The sequence below is a fragment of the Mobula birostris genome, chromosome 6 (genome assembly GCF_030028105.1).
Source record: "Mobula birostris isolate sMobBir1 chromosome 6, sMobBir1.hap1, whole genome shotgun sequence".
In the NCBI taxonomy this organism is placed as follows: domain Eukaryota; kingdom Metazoa; phylum Chordata; class Chondrichthyes; order Myliobatiformes; family Myliobatidae; genus Mobula; species Mobula birostris.
The window spans coordinates 172,061,489-172,079,910 of NC_092375.1; the positions used below are offsets into that span (position 1 = coordinate 172,061,489).

Genomic DNA, 18,422 nt, shown 5'->3' on the forward strand with positions numbered 1-18,422 from the left:
ATTTCCAGCATCTGCAAATTTTCTCCTGTTTGTGATTTTACCCAACAATTGGTATGTCTTTGGACTTTGGGAGGAAACTCACGTGAAGGTGGGGAGACATATGATGCAAACACCTTACAGACAGTGGCAGGGTATGGGACTTTTATTTCTAAATGCATTGTAACATTTTTCTTTGGGGAAAAAGTTTGCCACACTTAAACGTTGATATGTGATTGCAATGCACAATGACAAATAATTGGTCATCTAAGTAAATGTGGTAAAATGCCTTGAATTCCAACAGCCAGAGAGCATTGCCATGTTAATGCTTTCTGACTAAACTGCCAGATAGTCATGCTGAGTGATTGATTGCACATTGATTATTTCACTAGAAAGTTAATCCCCTTATTTTGGGGCTATAAGTGGACTAAAAGCAACAAAATAATTAAAGATTTTACAAGAAACAACTGCGATTTTTAATATCTCTTTTAAACTTTTAACAATTTCATGCTCACTTTAATCCTTCTTCCTTTCGAGCAAAACAACAAAAGTTGCTTTTTAGCAGCACACATCAAAGTTGCTGGTGAGCGCAGCAGGCCAGGCAGCATCTCTAGGAAGAGGTACAGTCGACGTTTCAGGCCGAGACCCTTCGTCAGGACTGTCGATATTAACGTGATGAAGGGTCTCGGCCTGAAACGTCGACTGTACCTCTTCCTAGAGATGCTGCCTGGCCTGCTGCGTTCACCAGCAACTTTGATGTGCGTTGCTTGAATTTCCAGCATCTGCAGGATTCCTCGTGTTTGCGTTTTTTTAAAAAAAGTTGCTTTTAAGTGATTTGAATTCTGTTTGGATATTTCATTAATAAATGCTTTTGTTTTTTTTAAATGTCTCCTACTTAAAATGACAAAATAACAGAACCTTGCTTCATTATTCCATTTTGTATTTTGGAAGCACGAAAACCAAGCAAGTTCAAGTTGAGTTAATACATTAATATTTTATATTGCGATCAACCTGACCATTCCCTACACAGACCTGCAGCTGAACCCACCAAGTGCCCTGGAATAGCATGTGAAGTCAGAGGTTCCCTAAGTTTGGGGACAGTGTGGTAAAGGTTTACAGTCATTATACATACTGTATATTGGTGACTATGGAATGAGTACCTCCTCCTGTCACAGAAAGAATTTGCTTAAAGCGTCCAGGACACAGACACACAGACAGACACAGACAGACAGACAGACAGACACACACACACACACACACACACTCTGTCTCTCTCCCCCCCAATTACTCACAAGTGCACACCGATCACAGACAAATATAGTCACATGTTGCCTATACATTTTCATCAGTCTCATCCCTCTCACCTCCATTCTTTAGTTTCCTTTTCTCTTTCACCTTAAAAAGGAAATGCAGAACCCGGTGGCTCATCTACAGAGCACTGGGACACAGTTGAAGTGGATCACTGAAGATTCTCTTGAGGTTTTCTGAGGGAGGCTTCTGAGAAAGGCCACAGCTTTTGGGTGATATTATTCCTGGGGCCAATGTGGGTTTGGCGGTGGAGAGGGTAATCGGCACATGCAGCACAGTCTCTGGAGCGGATTAGCGGCATGGTCAGTGTACGGCATTGTTTTGGGAGAGAAGAAGATGCTGGAAGCTGGAAAGTTGGGGGAGGCTGGGTGGTAGTTTGGGTGGGAGGGGGCAAGTAGTGGAATCAAGGGGACAAAGAAGAGAGAAGTGACTGAAAGTAGAAGGTGCTGAAAGGGGCGCGGCACAAGGCAGGGTGAAGTCCCAGGAATGCATTTAAGGGAAAGAGAAATGGAAGTGAGAGGGATGAGAAGGATGAAAGTGTAAAGATAACATGGCCATATTTGTGTGTGACCAGAGTGCACTTGTGAGCAATTAGAGAGAGAGAGAGTCTGTGTGTGTGCGCGCATGTGCACTAAGTTGGCACAGGAGACTCGTGTCTCCATTTGTCTTGTATCTCCTTATCATTGGACCAAAGCCTGATTATATAAAACTGTGTGGTAGGTGGTGTGCAATAGTCATCCATGGAATAAGTATTCATGCATTAGCATCTTCCATTCCTCAGTACTGGAGTGGATGGTAATTATCTGCCAACCCGTGGTACTGCTTCTGAAGGAGGAATTTCGTTGGATCAGCTTGTTTGCAAAACTATTGAAATGGTGATTTCCTTCAAATTTATGTAAAATGAAGTAATATTCCAAAGTGAATATAAATTAAAGTTTTGCATCTTTTTAGTCCATTTAGAAAGAGGCCATGGGGCAACAGTGCTTGGCTCAGAGGATTATACCTTGTTATTCGTAACAATACAAATAAGGTCATTTACCCATCAAGACCGTGCCAGCTTCCAAGGGATCAATCCCATGAGTCCCTTTCCATCCCTCCTTCTTTTATTTTAACACTTCAATGTACTCGCTCTCACTGTTTACCTGTTGTTACATGTCTACTCTGGTGTCACTTGATTGGAATGCTTAATTCAAAAGATTGATGGATAATTGTGCTATTTTCTGCTAATAATTTGATGTGATGGACCATCAAATCAGCATGCTGCTCTCAGTTTAGTAAGGCAGGTTGCATAGCAACAGGCAGAATTCTTGAGTTTATGCTTCTTATTTATGATAATGTCATGAAATGATTTCCTTCGTGGCAAAGATCAATAGAGTGTGTGTGTGTGTGTGTGTGCTCATCGTATGGCGTGTCTTGGGCATCTGAAACCTGGCGGAGCCCATCCCTCTCCAGTTTTTTTTTACGAGGTTGAGTTGTTAGCTCGACACTCAACCCAGGCACGGATGGAGATCGTGCAAGGGATCCAGCTGGATTCGAAATCAGGACCTCTCATTCCAAAGTCCAGCGCTGATGCCACTACGCCACTAGCTGGTCTGTACAATAAAGTAGTGTGTCACTATTTTATTGGGTCTGTAGCAAGCCCTTCTAAATTAGCAGTCAATACTATATCTAACTCCATGGAACTGCAGACTGCATGGTATTAGAAACATCAGCTTTCTGACCAGAGTGACTCTAGCTTTCTGACTGTAACAGTGATTGATGCTGTTGTTTCTCAGGGCTTTCAGTGCCATTCATGATTAGTTATCCTGGGGAAATAAATCTAAATTCCATCAGAATGAAAATGGATAAACATCCTGTTTAGTATGGCTGACTCAGGGAAAAAACACCAACCAGTTTCTAGCCCTTTCCCCAATGAGCAAAGTAGATCCTATGGTCTTATCATATGGAGTAGGACCAGCCTGCTCAGGAGCAAGTTCCAGATGCCCTGCCAGAAGTAAACTACCATACTGCAGGATATATCATTTGCATAAGCATAGCACAAATTGTCAGATTGCATCAATTAATGGCACTTTTGCAGACAGATGCACTCTTTTCTGAACAGTTAGGTCGTCTTAATTGAAATAAGAGGCAGGTTTGGGACTGACACATCTTCTCCTCTGAACAGGTCAAGGAGCATTAAGGTTTGGAATAGCTGCACACCATCATAATTTGCAACATATCTCATGTCAACATCTGGAATCTTTTGTATGTGGTTACACAGAACGTGTTTTTTCTTTTCAGGAAGTGGAACGTTTTCTTATTGAAGATTTCTTCCCCCGTAGCTCAAAAGCAGAATGGGTGCCAGTGAATGCAGCAGGATCTTGGGGAAACCAGTAATGTCAAATTCAGTGGTTCTTTTATCTTTGCAGTAACATGAAAAGTGATGCATTCACTGCATGTTTTTTTCAAGAGTATTAGTCATCTGGCAAGTGCATGTCTGTCCTGTTGTTTGTCAGAACTGGCAAACATTCTCCAAATTCAAAATGATGGTGTATATAAATGTAGATGTAGTCATTATCTTATCTAGGCTCCTTTAACACTGCTATAAGCTCTGCAAAAAGAGACCATTTTTCCAAAATTGTTACAGAGAGTAACGGTGATTCAAGAATATTGTTCTCAACTATAAGCTGACTGTTGAACTCTGCCCCAACTTATAATGTCGTCAGTCAAGCATCAGCCACAAGATGTGAGAAACTTGCAATTTTTTAATCAATATAATTACTTCCATTAGGGAGAGTATCGCTACAGATACTGCTAACGTCTAGAGTCAACCTCTTAAAAAGATGGCAACCATGTCAAAATTTACAGGTATTTCTGATTCAGAACTCTATAAAATTGTAACAAAGAATAATCCATCTACTTGCAGTCTTGACCCTTTTCCAACTATACTTCTTAAGGACTCTTTTAATAGTGTTTTCAATTTTGTTCAGAAAATTATTAACACATCCCTTGAAACTGGAGTTTTTCCAGATGCCTTCAAAACTTCGGCTGTCAAAATGTTATATTTATAGTGAGCTAACTACATGCCTATATCAAATCTTCCCTTCCTGGATGAGATTCTTAAGAAAGTAATTTTCAACCAGCTGAATAACTTACTGAATGAGATCAATGTTCTAGAAAAATTTCAATCTGGTGTTAGAGCCAACCACAGCACAGACAAAAGCCTTATCAAAATTGTCAGCGACCTCAGGCTCAGCTCTGAGCCAGCCGTCTCAGTTCTGTTTCTTCTAGATCTAAGTGCTGCCTTTGACACAGCTGATCACTTCCTGTATCTCTTTTAGAATTGATTATAAAGTTCTGTTTCTTGTTTTTAAAGCTCTTAATGGTCTGGAACCGGAGCATATCACACAGCATTGCTTTCGTTTTATAATCCAGCTCAAGCTCTCAGATCCTCGTCTGTCGGTCTCTTAAATTTAAACAGCCTCCCTCAAAAGATAATTGGCAGGTCAACTTTTTGAACTACAATCCTCAACTGTCGAATTCAATACTTAAAGCTATAAGGGATGCAGAATCAGTTGACACTTTTAAATGCCAGCTCAAAAATCTGTTTATTTAACCTTGCTTTTAACTAACATCTTTTTGTCTTTTATTTTTTATTTTATATTTGTACTTTTATCCCATTGTAAAAGCATGTTGAATTACATTATCTGTATGAAAAATGCTCTATAAAATTATTATGACTACTATTATTATTGTCTTCATTGTCATAGAATAAACTGTGCAGCAGGTAAGGTAGCCATATCTGAAAGTTCTCATGCTGTTTATGACCATTCCATACAATTGCCTCTTGCAATAAAGCTTGCTCTTGCATACAACACTTCAACTAAGATTCCTGTTTGAAATATTATTTCTATGTTCCACGGGGAGAGGTATTACATTTTAGATCTTATCCCTTAAATATTCTCTGATTCTTCTTTGTTCCATCCTCTTCTGAAATGACACGCAAGAGCATGGCCATAAGAATTGCCATATTTGATCCTGAAAATCCCTCTTCATGGTCAATGGGACTTGAACTTTTTTAATGATCTGTAGAGTCTTCAATGCAGTCTGAAGCAAATCCAGGTCTTTGTGCTTAGAATGCCAATAAAGTGTCATAGAATAACTTATAGCTGTCAAGTGTTCCATTGAAAGTTGTTTTCAAACTCATAAACTCTTCATTTTCAGCTTTCTGAGTTGATTCTGACAATAGCTGCACTTTTTAATCCTCTAACTAGCCCCAAGTGCAATGATTATGTAAAAGCAGAATTCTTCTTGTAGCTATAAATGAGCTCACTCGGGACATGATGAGTAGATCATTGTACACTAAAGCTATGCCAAAAAAGCCATTGAACTTTGAGGCATTGTTTGATTAAAAACTGATAGTTACAAACAAAAGCAAAGAATACTTCTGAATTCTACATGAAAATCAAAATCAGCATCTTTCTTCATGGAGCCTTTGTTTCAGTACTGCATCACTGCAGCATTGAAATAAAATGAGAAAACTGATGTGCAAAACTTTGGTTATTAATATTCCTTTTCAACTATGAAACCTATATAAAGGACAACTTGATCTGGCAGTTCTTTGTACACTCTCATTTCTTGTTTCATGTCTATTTTAATATAACATTATAAAACATTTTTTCTACATGTAGTACAAACACTAATAACATTGCTCTAAGGTTGTTCATGTCAGGGTTTGTTATGGCTGGTTGAACAACAAATTCTTTTATTGCGTCTTCCAATTTACTGCTATCATTGAGGTGACAATGTGGAAAGAATCGTTATGGCTACTGTGTGCAGCTACATCATAAATAAATTATTTTTAAATACATTTATGATAATCCTACTTGTAATAATCAAGCAACACACATCAAAGTTGCTGGTGAACGCAGCAGGCCAAGCAGCATCTGTAGGAAGAGGTGCAGTCGACGTTTCAGGCCGAGACCCTTTGTCAGGACCCATTCTCGAGCATCACCGTTATGTTAGCAGCACTGATTATTAAATTTTGGCAAGGTCTCTTGTATATGTTAGCTACATTTACCCTAGAAGTGGAAGGCAAAACTTGGCATTTTATTCTCTGCTTATCTAGCAACTTAAAGGGCAGTTTATCATCGTCATTCATGTTGGCTTGCGATATCACACTGAAATTGTTGATGACTAAGCAAACAGTCTTGTGTGAACTGTTATGCAAGATTTCCCCATATCAGGTGCTTTGATTGGAAGATTTCCACAACAATCTTTATGCATAACTGTTAAAATATCATTCTGATGTTCTAATGCTCCATTGGGAATGAGAGACTTCATCGATAATGCTTGCCATCACTGTCTGCAGATGACTGGGTTCCAATGTAGACAGGAAAGATTAGAAAACCAGTAGGAGCTCCTGCTATATTTGGGCAGTGCTCATTCCATCTGTTGGGTCCCTTGCATAGTTCTTTGATCTAGTGATAAACTTTTGCTTCCATTTAAAAATTGTTACATTTTGCATCCACTCGTTTATTCCAAGTAAGTAATGGGGAAGTATATTTCACAAACACAAGAAAACCTGCAAATGCTGGAAATCCAAAGCAGCACCAATAACGTAACATCGTAAACTGGCAAGTTGCTTGTTATGTCTCCCTGCTCGCTGGGAAAATGGAGACATCTCCTTTTCCCTTATTAGGGAGAGAGAGAGAAAGCCTGTAGGTATGTTGTATACCGGGTGAAACGCAAAGTCTTTGGGGCAACTGTAAGTCTGTGTCTTTGCTATTGCCTTGCTCACACTTGAGTGCTCAGTGGCATGTGCTGACGTTTCTTTTTTGGGGGAGGGGGGATTGTTGCTTGTTGCCACTTACATGCGGGGTAGGTACTTTGGGGTTCTTACGTTTAACTGTTGTGCATTCTTTGGGGCAATCCTCTGTTTTTGTGGATGTTTGCGAAGAAAAGGTATTTCAGGATGTATATTGTATACATTTCTCTGACATTAAATTGGACCTTCGAGCCTTTGACAAAATGCTGGAGGATCTAGCAGACCGGGCAGCATCTATGGAAAAGAGTGAATAGTTGATATTCTGGGCCAAGACCCTTCATCCAAATATTGTTCAAGTGATTTAAAAATATACTGGTAATACCATCTTCTGCAAGTGATTTAAAACTGCATGCTATTTTCCAGATTAATAACTATACTGTCTATCTAACCAAGTATTCCAGAAGATGAGATTTACTTATCTTGCTTCTTACTTATCATCTTTTGTAGGTGTTAGGGGATATCTGGCTCGCAAAGAATATAAAACGATGACCGAATATGATATTTTAGCAAGAGGACAAAAGTTCCAGAGCACAAGGTATGGATCCAGCAATGACTGTGAGAAAACACTGTATGTTATTGGTGAAGTTGCCAAGCAAGTTTGATATGACACAATCAATACTTTTAAAAATGTTCTTGATGAACTTAAAATAGAGAATAAAGGGTTAACCAGACGATTAAAAATAAAGGTGCAGTTTGAATATATTAGGAATTGAATGTAGTTAGGATGTAAAATCAAGAAGATTAAGAGCCTTCAATGAATAAAAGTTAATTGCTCAAAATATTCTCATTTCTTACAGCATCACAGGTGGATGCAGAAATGTTGTCTAAAACAAGGGTTCCTGGTTATGGGCCATGATAAGAAATGGTCTGAGATGCAAGTTTAGTATCAGAAGGTGCTACTGAGGTAAAAGCAGTGAGGATGGGTGAAGTAGTCAATAGCTAGAGTGAAATTTGAAGTCTAGTGTTCATTCGAAAGGTATAGTAACAATATTGAGATGACAGTTGAACACACCAGTAATTATCGTGCAATCAGGAGAGGTGCAATGAAGGTTCCCGAGTTCGAATCCAAGTCGGGCCACCCCCCAAGCATGCTTTCCATCCGTGCTGGGTTGAGCGTTGAGCCAGCCACTCGGCCTTGTAAAAAAAAGGGTCGAGTCAGGAATGTTCATATTGTGACCCAGTTAATCCGAAAGGAAACCAATCCTGACACCGTGCCCCAGACAAGAATGGCTGACTGTCTGGTGCGACATGCTAAAAAGAAAGGAGAGGTTGTTTTATTGATTGCATTTTCCCACGTGACAGCAATGACTACATTGTAACAATGCTTAATTGACTTAGCACTCTATGGAATGATCTGATTTTATGAAAGGCACATTAAAAAGTAAACCTCTTTAATGTTTTGTGTTGATTGGACATGCTGCACTTTGGGCCCAGTATCACTCCATAATCATATAAATGACCTCAACATTGTAACTTGGAAACAAGCCTTTAAGCCCATATGGATGTTTATCCTTCATTTACATAGTTGTATCAGTCCTGACATCACTTAACTTTTTTCTATTTCTTTCAATTAATGGGCTTCACTTTTTACATGACGCCTGTTCCAGCCATGAATAACAGCAGAAGTTTGCACAAACATGAGAAAATCAGCAGATGCTGGAAATTCAGGCAACAAGCTCAGTGGGTCAGGCAGCATCTATGGAAAAGAATAGGCAGTCGACATTTGGCTGTAACAAGGCTCTTCTTGTCCACCATTCTATTCTAACACATTTAATTTTGCTTCTTTGTGCCCTTGTCCTCGACCATTGAAACGATATGAACAACACCTTTCTCTACCATCTCCTTCATTAATTTTAACATTTATGCCAAATTACCTCCAGTGTCTTCCGCTCTAAGAAAAACAGGCATAATTTTTATTTCTTATAACAGGTGGAAAGCTAGAAAATTTCTACTGCTCTCTCTTAATTTCCTAATTGCCGCTCTTGGGTTGCTAGGGCGATACTGCCTCAAAAATTCTGACTTTGGGTGCTGCCAGTGTGATGCTGTAGGTTTCCTCTGGGTACTCTGATGCCCTCCCACCTGCTAGAAGAATGCATTGAGAGATTAATTGATGACCGCCAATTATCCCATAGTGAAGGTTAATAGAAAAAAGGATCAAAGAGAAGTCAGTGGGTATGTGTGGGAGAGAATATATTGCAAGGGTGCAGGGAAATGGGGGGTGGGGGTGGGGGGGGGAGACTTGCTCCCCTGAGAGATGACATCATTCTGATGGGCTGAATGGGCTGATACTACTTTAATTTTTCACCCCACTTCCATTCTTCTTTTTGTCTGTTGCCTCCTGTACTGTTATAATGAGGTCCACTGTGAGAATTAGAATAAGAATCAGGCTTATTATCACTGCCCTCTTGGTGAAATTTGTTGTTTTGTTGTGGCAATACATTGCTATATATATGTCACACCACTGGGTTTTGCTCAGGGTCACGTGCCCTTATAAAGGTGTGGACTTTAAAAATCAGGCGCAGGCCACAATAGCACATACGGTGCAAATGTGTTTATGGTGTGCTAGAGGTAAAAAGCTTTTAGAAAATATTGGCAGTGCCAAAAAATATCAAAATGACAGGAGAAAACACAGACGTATACCATCAGACCCTTAGGACAACAGCTCCAAAACATCAATCTAAAGCAATACACCTCACCTGACTGCAACCCCTCTCCCTTCTCTACTTTCACCAAAATGAGCCTTTAAGTCAGGATCTCCTTGATCTAGGAGAAAAAGGATAGTCCATTCTTTGAAATGTGTGGGTGGAGGGGAGTTGTTCCCATGAGCCTGAACAATTACACAAAAAGAAAAGAATCACAAAGGTCCGCAAATACATTTATCACAATAAGATCGCAATGGCATTGTGCAGCAAAATCAGGCCTTATCTAACCATTTTCCAGGTGCCAGCACTCTCCCCACACTTCCACAGAGCATGCGCCACCACAAACAGGCACCCTGTGTAAGCCACCCCACTCGGGGTCCCCTCCCTGAAACTGGAAGCAATAACAAGCAGGATGTGTCCAAGAAAACCACTGTCCTGGAACGTGCCAATACAAACAAAAGTGCTTATACTGCCGTGTGCACTCGATAAGTAAAGTGTCAGACAGGGTAATGAGGATTACAGGGCTACCGGGGGACCGGGGGGAGCATGGCTACCGGAGGGTGTGGAAGAAATTACTTGTTGCAGATCATATATATGTGATTTATATATATATTATATATAATGTGTACAATATATATTATAATATATGTAATAATATAATCATAATATATGCTATATATTATGATAAGAAATATAAAATATATATTAAAAACAAATTAAATAGGTAGTGCAAAAGGAGCCAAAGTGAGAGTGTTCATAGGTTCACTGTCTGTTCAGAAATCTGCTGGCAGAGGGGAAAAACTGTTTCTAAAATGTTGAGTGTGTGTTTTCAGGCTCCTGTACCTCCTCTCTGATGGTAGCGTGAGGACAGGGCATGTCCAGGATGTCCTTAATAACAGATGCTGACTTTTTGAGGTACTACCTTCTGAAGGTATCCTCAATGCTGGGGAGGCTAGAGCCCATGATGGAGCTGGCTGAGTTTACAACCTTCTGCAGCTTTTTCCGATCCTGAACAGTGGCCCCTCCACACCAGGCTGTGAGGCAACCAGTTAGAATGCTCTCTCGGGTACATCTGTAGAAATTTGTTAAGACTCTTTGGTAACATCCCAAATCTCCTCAACCTCCTAGCTGCTGGCATGCTCAATATGTTGGGCCCAGGATAGATCTTCAGAGACGTTGACACCCAGGAACTTGAATCTGCTCACCCTTGTCATGAGGTACAGAAGCCCAGGTTTTGAAGCTGATTAATTCATACTGAGGAGATGATTGAGCTGAATGTTGAGTCGTAATCAATAAACAGTAGCCCGATGTTGGTATTGTTGTTGTCTAGGTGGCCCAAGGCCAAGTGAAGACCCAGTGAGATTGCATCCATTGTAAATCTACTGTGGCGATAGGCAAATTGCAGCAGGTGAGCATAGGAATGTACAACTATTGCAGTGAGAATAGGAATAGCAGCTCATCTTTCATCTCCCTCTCCCTCTCTCCCCCTCTCTCCCTACCCCTCCCCCTTTGCAATTCTCTAAAACATGTTTGCTAATGTAATCTGGGTCTCTTAATCATCCCCAAATTTAATTTTTCCAGTATTAGAAAATGCACATTCATTTGTTATTCCATAATTTTCTGGAATTCCCTCCATGAACCTTTCCATCTTATTCTCTCTCCTTTAAGATGTGAGTTAAAACCTACCTCTGTGATCACATTTTTGTTCATTGGCTTTGATCGCTTAAATTTCTTATTGTAATGCTTCTGTGCTGCATGTTGAGAAGTTAGCGATATTACAAGTGTTGAACAATTTAAAGTTATGGCTGTTGTTGCACTTGGGGATTTCCAGAATATTAACCTAGCATCAGCAATGCCATACATGGCAGGTGGTGTTGGATCAATGGTGTAGATGCTGCAGTTAGTACACAGTTACATGGAGAATAATCACATCAAATTAAAATTTGCTCCTCTCTAGTATTCGTCATTTCTACTTTGGGAAAAACAGACTCTGACTATGCCTCTTATAATTTTGTATACTTACATTAGATCTCCTCTCAGCCTGTGACTTTTCAGAGATAATAATCCAAGTTTGTACAACCTCTCCTCATATGTCATTTCCTTTATCCAGGCAGCATCCTGGTAAACATCTTCTGTGCCATCTCCAAAGTCTCCAAATCCTTTCTGTAACGGGTTAACCAGGGCTGCATGCAAAACTTCAAGTACAGTTGAAACAAAGTTTTATACATTTGCAACTCCCGTTGTCTGTCCATCCTGATTGGTTAGTCCTTGACAAAACATGCTTCCGCTGTCTCACTTTGTTTAAAACCGTATTCCAGTTATTACTTAGAGCAAGTCTTTTGTCTTTGTTGAGAATATACATATCACAGGACTGGACATGCCTAGGCATCATCCCTGAAGAGGATGGCAGAGTTTGTCATCAAAACATCAGTTAAAATCAACACTGGGACCTGGCTGGAAGCTGGAGAAGAGTTCAAAACTTTTTTCATTATGTTGATTGAGTTTAAATGATGAATCACCAAATCACAGAGAGATGAACATTACAAGAGAAAGGTTGTGAGCCAGGGCTTGCTGCTATGCTCTGCCACCCATCTGTCACCCCACTTCCAGATCTTTGTGCACTGACTGATCCTGTTGGCACAATATTTGAGATGGGAGCAAACAGCAAACAAGTAGGCTTGCTTCTAAAGAGCCTGTTCAATCCTGAGAGCCTGTAAAGCCCTATCACAGCTCTTCCTTCTCTCAAAGTTCAGAAAAATTTAAATGATAAAACCAAAATAAAGGAAAAAATAAATAATTATAAACTGATAAAATATAATCACCTAAACCATGCTTATGTAGTTATAAACATTAAGCAAAGTTTATTTCCCCTTTCCATTCTTCCCTACAGTCCTGCAAGTAGATTCCGCCCATCTACTTAGTCCTTGAGATTGTGTCCCCTGTACTATACCTGACAGCATCCTCGACGAAAATACAGCAAGACTGAGCTCCTCTCCTGGTCTCCTTGCAGGTTCCTACAGCAGGATTGACTGACAAATAGTGTAAGATTCTTCCTTCAGTGAGGTCAGAATTGCCTTGTTTGACTAGAAATATAAAATAGGCCTAAATGGTTAGAACCTTTGACATTTACAGTAAAATGTGGTGTGGGAACATAACGTAAAAAAAGCAGATAGAAGGTTTTAGATTTGATTGGTTATATGAACAACCTTGCTATCACTGCCCTTATTTATTTACATTAGAATATTATAAAATAAAAAGAAAGTTTCCTGTCAGTGTAAATCAGAGCTGATCTGGTAAAGAGTGAATCTGAATGATCGGTTTCAACACGATTTCTCTACACTTCATCCATTCCAGAAATAAAGTGTGCTTGCTAAGCTTCTAATGAACAAACTAGGAACATGCTTGCCTTCCATTTCTGCAAGGTTTATTGGTTTGTGAAACTCCTGTGTACTTTTGATTGAAAGCTATTTCAGAAGTCAGTTTAATCAGCATAAGCTTTAGTGCAGATGGTGCACTTTTGATGTACACTGTGTTAGAAATCTGGGTTGTGACCAAAGAAAGATTGGCTGGAGTCAACTAGCACTTAGATCAAATTTACAAAATTTAGTGGAAACTAGTGAAAAGAAAAATGCCAATATTTACAAAAGTATATTTACAAGAAAACACAGTAATAACTCCATACTTAGTCTTGTCCAGTTTGAACTTCTGGCAGCCCCTATCTCTCTCTCATACTCAGGATGATGAACTCCTTTTATTAGGCACCAGGACATAATGTCCTTAATTACCAACAAAGTTAATTTAGGACTACACATGAATTAGAGCATGGTGCACCGCATAATGCAGTGACAATCATATCACAAAATAAACAGAAGTCTCTGCCTTAAATACAGTATACAAACAGCATACTGTATAGACATTTACATATCCCCATAACTAACGAAATGGAATGTTCTGCCATGTATGGTGGGAAAGTTGCTCAGCTCAGTTTAGCACACAGCTGACACCGCAGGACTGCCGAGAGATGACAGCGTGAAAGAGCAGAGCGCTCAACACAGTCGCACACTTACAGGTAAGTACAAATAAAGAATGAAATTAAACTGAGCTTTGGTGTCTGACTCTGCATGTATGTAGCAATGCGGAGGGAAAACAATGGGTTAATTATGAGACTATACCAGGGAAGTGCCTGCACACACAGCAATGACAGCAGAGTGACAAGGCAACGCTTATGTGTGAGTGAATGCACGTGTTAAGGAGTGGATTTACTGAGTGCCCTCCATCACGAACTGTGCCATGTCAATGATTTTGTGTATTCTTGATGAAGAAATTAGCAAAGTAACTCTGGCAGAAATTCTGCATATATAATGATGATCAATGTGTCATTAAGTGCTTTTCTGTTTCATCTACATTATATTTATATCTTATATAATTATAGTTTTGTAGCTTTGAACTTTACATTTGTTTACTTTTTTTACAGTCACATCAGTTATTTTGCATCTCAAGAAGAAGGCATTAAAGTCCAGAGTGTGAAAGATGGAAAGGTAACACTGTCACTCCCCCATCCCATGCTCTTATGGGCTCATCTTCCCCTCTGTCATAAACACAATCTTTGCATACTAACTCTCATTCAATTAGTTTTTTCCATAGGCATCCTCACAAATCCTTCTCTGGCACCCTGTTAGAGCCCCTCTCTTGCAAAGTGCCTCTCTCAGCACTCTCTCTTAACCCTCTTTCTCCTCCCTCTCTTTTCCTCCCTCACCCCCTCCTCTCCCCTTCTGGCCCCCTCTCTCCACCCTTCTCACCCCCTCTTTTGACCACCCCTCTCTCAACCCCTCTTGCTGCCTTTCACACCCACTCATTTCCTTTCTCGCCCTCTTCCATCTCAACGTTTCCACTCACACTCTGTAGCTTACTCCCCCAACTCAAAACCCCCCACACTCCATCTGTCACCACCCCGCCAACTCATTCTCTCACATACTGTCTCTCAATCTTTTCAAAACCTAAATGCATAGGTCTGAAATTTATTCAGAGTGGCTTTGGTATACTATCTTAACATGAAACCACTATAGTAATGTTTGAAGTTTTTGAGACAAAGGGCTGCTTGCATAGAACTGGTTCAGTGGAGAGACAGGGTGGTACAGTGAATAAGAGAATCAAAAGGCTGGAAATTTGCTGCTGCGAATAAACGCTAGCATTTCCCTGAGGTGATTTGTCTTGCACTTCACATTCTACAGATGTTAAAGCCCTTTTCTCTGTAAAGACCTGAGGTTCTTTGGTAGCACTTTGATATTCTGCTTGAATTCAATATGTGAAATGGAAGAGTCATTCTATGACTTGGAGCCGCACATAGTCTTTGATGTATGATCCAGTTTTTGCTGCTTACCACTTGATGTTGAAAGGATGAAATAAAAATGCATAGATTTGCCGGTAACTCTGTTAAGCATTTGTAAGATTAAAAGGTATGCATTTTGGAGTAAGTTGTTAGAAATCTTAAAGAGATTAATACTTTTCATTGTTCTTTTATTAAAAAATATAAATAAAATTTTGAAGTCAGTAGTGTACAATTACTGATGCACCATGTGTTCAAGACAAGTTGAAGGTTGAAAAAGTAGCAAGTTCCTGCATCCATACAATTGAAATGCATTATTCTACTCAGAAAACATAGCTAGTTAATTACAAAAAGACACCTACATTATCAGCAGTGTTGTTTTCATAAGATTAGCTGTTAAGTTGCGTATGAAATATGGATGCTCTTACTTTAAATTATAAGGGTAATTTCTAATGAAACATTTAAGTTTATAGTTTCTGATAACCATTTCCTTATTTGTTTGCAATTAATGCATGACGTAACAATTCATGTTTTCAATTGTAAATACGTGGCCCCATTTACTCAATGACTTGGTCTCCATAGCCCACAGTGTAAAGAATTCCGCAGGTTCACTACCCTCTGCTAAAGAAATTCCTCCTCATCTCTGTTCTGAATTGATGTCCCTCTATTCTGAGTCTGTGCCCTCTGGTCTTAGACTCCTCCACTATAGGAAACACCATGTCCATTATATTTATACCTTTCAATATTCAATAGGTTCACCCCTCATTCTTCTAAACTCCAGTGAGTACAGGCGAGAGGCATCAAATGCTGCACTTATATTAAACTTTTTATTCCCAGAATCATTCTTGTGCACCTCCTCTGGACCCTCTTCAATGCCAGCACATCTTTTCCTAGATAAGGAGCCCAAAACTACTCACAATATTCCAAGTGTGGTCTGACCAATGCCACACAAGGCCTCAGCATCACATACTTGCTCATATATTCTAGTCCTCTTGAAATGAATGCTAACATTGCATTTGCCTTTCTTACCACTGATCTAACCTGCAAGGTAACCTTTTGGGAATCTTGCATAAGTTCCCAATCCCTTTTCTGCTCATTCAGAAAATAGTCTATGCCTTTATTCCTTCTACCAACGTGCATGGCATGCACTTCCCTGGACAATATTCCATTTGCCACTTCTTTGCATGTTCTCTCAATCTGTCAAGGTGTTTATACAGCAGGGTTTTCCAACCTTCTTCCAAGGGGTCTGTGGAGTCTTGGTTGGGAACCCCTGTTTTCAAGACTTCCTGCTTCCTCAACACTACCTGCCCTTATCTTTGTATTTCTGTATCATCTGCAAACTTAGTCAAAAATCCATCAATTCCTTCTTTCATATCATTAACACATAACATGAAAAGAAGTGGTCCCAACACCAACCACATCACACCGGCAGCCAACCAGACCAGGCTTCTTTCATTCCCACCCTTTGCCTCTTGTCAGTCAGCCAATCTTCTATCTATGCTGTAATACCATCCTTCCCGTAATATTGTGAGCCTTTATATTGTTAAGCAGCCTCATATGCAGCATCCTGTCAAAGGTCTTCTGAAAATCCAAGTAAACAACATCCACTGACTCTTCTTTGTCTAAGCTGCTTGTTAATTCCTCAAAGAATTCCAACAGATTTTTCAGACAAGATTCCCTTTGGTCTATTTTATCATGTGTCTCCAAGTACCTAAAAATCTCATTTTTAAATGTGAACTCCAACATCTTCACAGCCATTAAGTCAGGCTAACTGGCCTATAACTTCCTTTCTTCTGCCTCCTGCCCTTCTTAAAGACTGCCATAGAGTCATAGAAAACTACAGCACTCCAGCCCACCTAGTCTGTGCTAAACTGTTTAAGCTGCCTAGACCCATTGACTTGCACCCAGACCATAGCTTTCCATGCTCCTGCCATTCATGTACCTATCCAAACTTTCTTAAACCTTGAAATCAAAGTTGCATCCACCTTGTGTTGTCAGTCATTCCACACTCTCACCACCCTCAGAGTGAAGACGTTTTTCCTCATGTTCCCCTTAAACATACCACCTTTCACCCTTAACCCATGATCAGTTGTAGTCTCGGCAAACCTCAGTGGAAAAAGCCTGTTTGCATTTACCCTATCAATAGCCATCATAATTTTGTATTCCTCTATCAAATCCACACTCAGTCTTCTACATTCTGGGGAATAAAGGTCAAACCTATTCGATTTTTTCTTATAACTCAGGTCCTCCAGTCCCAGCAACATCCTTGTAAATTTTCTCTGTACTCTTTCAATCTTGTTTCCATCTTTCTTGTAGGTCGGTGAACAAAACTGCACACAATACTCCCAATTAGGCCTCAAAAGGGTCTTATACATCTTCAACATAACTTCTCAACTCCTGTACTCAGTACTGTGATCTATGAGGGCCAATGTGCCAACAGCTTTCTTTATGAACCTATCTCGCTGTGATGCCTCTTTCAATGAATTGTGGATCTGTATTCCCAGATTCCTGTGTTCTACCACAGTCAGTGCCCTACCTCTCACTGTGTAAGAACTACTCTGGTTGGTCCTCCCAAAGTGCAAAATCTCTCATTTGCCTGCATTAAGTTCTATCTGCCATTTTTAAGCTTATTTTTCCAGTTGGTCCAGATCACACTGAAAGCTTTGATAGTATTCCGTGCTATCCACTACACCCTCAATCTTGGTGTCATCCACAAATTTGCTGATTCAGTTAACCACATTATCATCCAGATTGTTGATGCAGATGACAAACAACAGTGGACCCAGCACAGATCCCTGTGGCACTCTACTAGTCACAGGCCTCAAGTCAGAGAGGCAACTATCTACTACCACTCACTGGCTTCCCCACAAAGCCAATGCCTAATCCATTTTACTACCTCATCTTGAATGCCAAACAACTGAACCTTCTTGACCAACCTCCCATGCAGGAACTTGTGAGATGACTTGCTACCATCCATTTAGAAAACATCCATTGACTTGTCTTCATCAACTTTCCTGGTAACTTCCTCAAAAAAATTCTATAAGATTGGTTATACATGACCTTCCATGCAGAAAGACAAGCTGACTACCCCAATTCAATCTCTGTCTATCCAAACATTCATATATACAGTGCCTTGGAATACTATCCAATAACATTTCCCACTAGTGATGTCAGGCTCCCAAGCCCATAATTTCCTGGTTTATTTTTAGACCCTCTCTTAAACAGTGCAACAACAATAGCTATCCTCCAATCCTTCGATACCTCACCTGTCGCTAAGGATGATTTAAATATCTCTGCTAAGGCCCCTGAAATTTCTGTACTCACCTCCCACAGGGTCCAAGGGAACACCTTGTCAAGCCCTGGG

The 18,422-nt window shown here is 40.0% G+C and overlaps 1 protein-coding gene across 12 annotated transcripts in view; it reads left to right on the forward strand.

Moving 5' to 3' along the window:
• myo3b (myosin IIIB) overlaps positions 1–18,422 on the forward strand; it is a 484,195-nt gene that overhangs the window by 346,609 nt on the left and 119,164 nt on the right. For 11 of the 12 annotated variants that reach the window (XR_011886449.1, XM_072261905.1, XM_072261912.1 and 8 more), the window contains 2 exons: positions 7,538–7,625; positions 14,207–14,270. Coding sequence is in view for 11 of the 12 variants with exons in the window: in XM_072261905.1 (XP_072118006.1) it covers positions 7,538–7,625; positions 14,207–14,270 (152 nt within the window). In the remaining variant the exon portion in view is untranslated. Of the gene's footprint in view, positions 1–7,537; positions 7,626–14,206; positions 14,271–18,422 lie in introns of those variants that run through there. The other variant, XM_072261916.1, reaches the window with a different exon arrangement.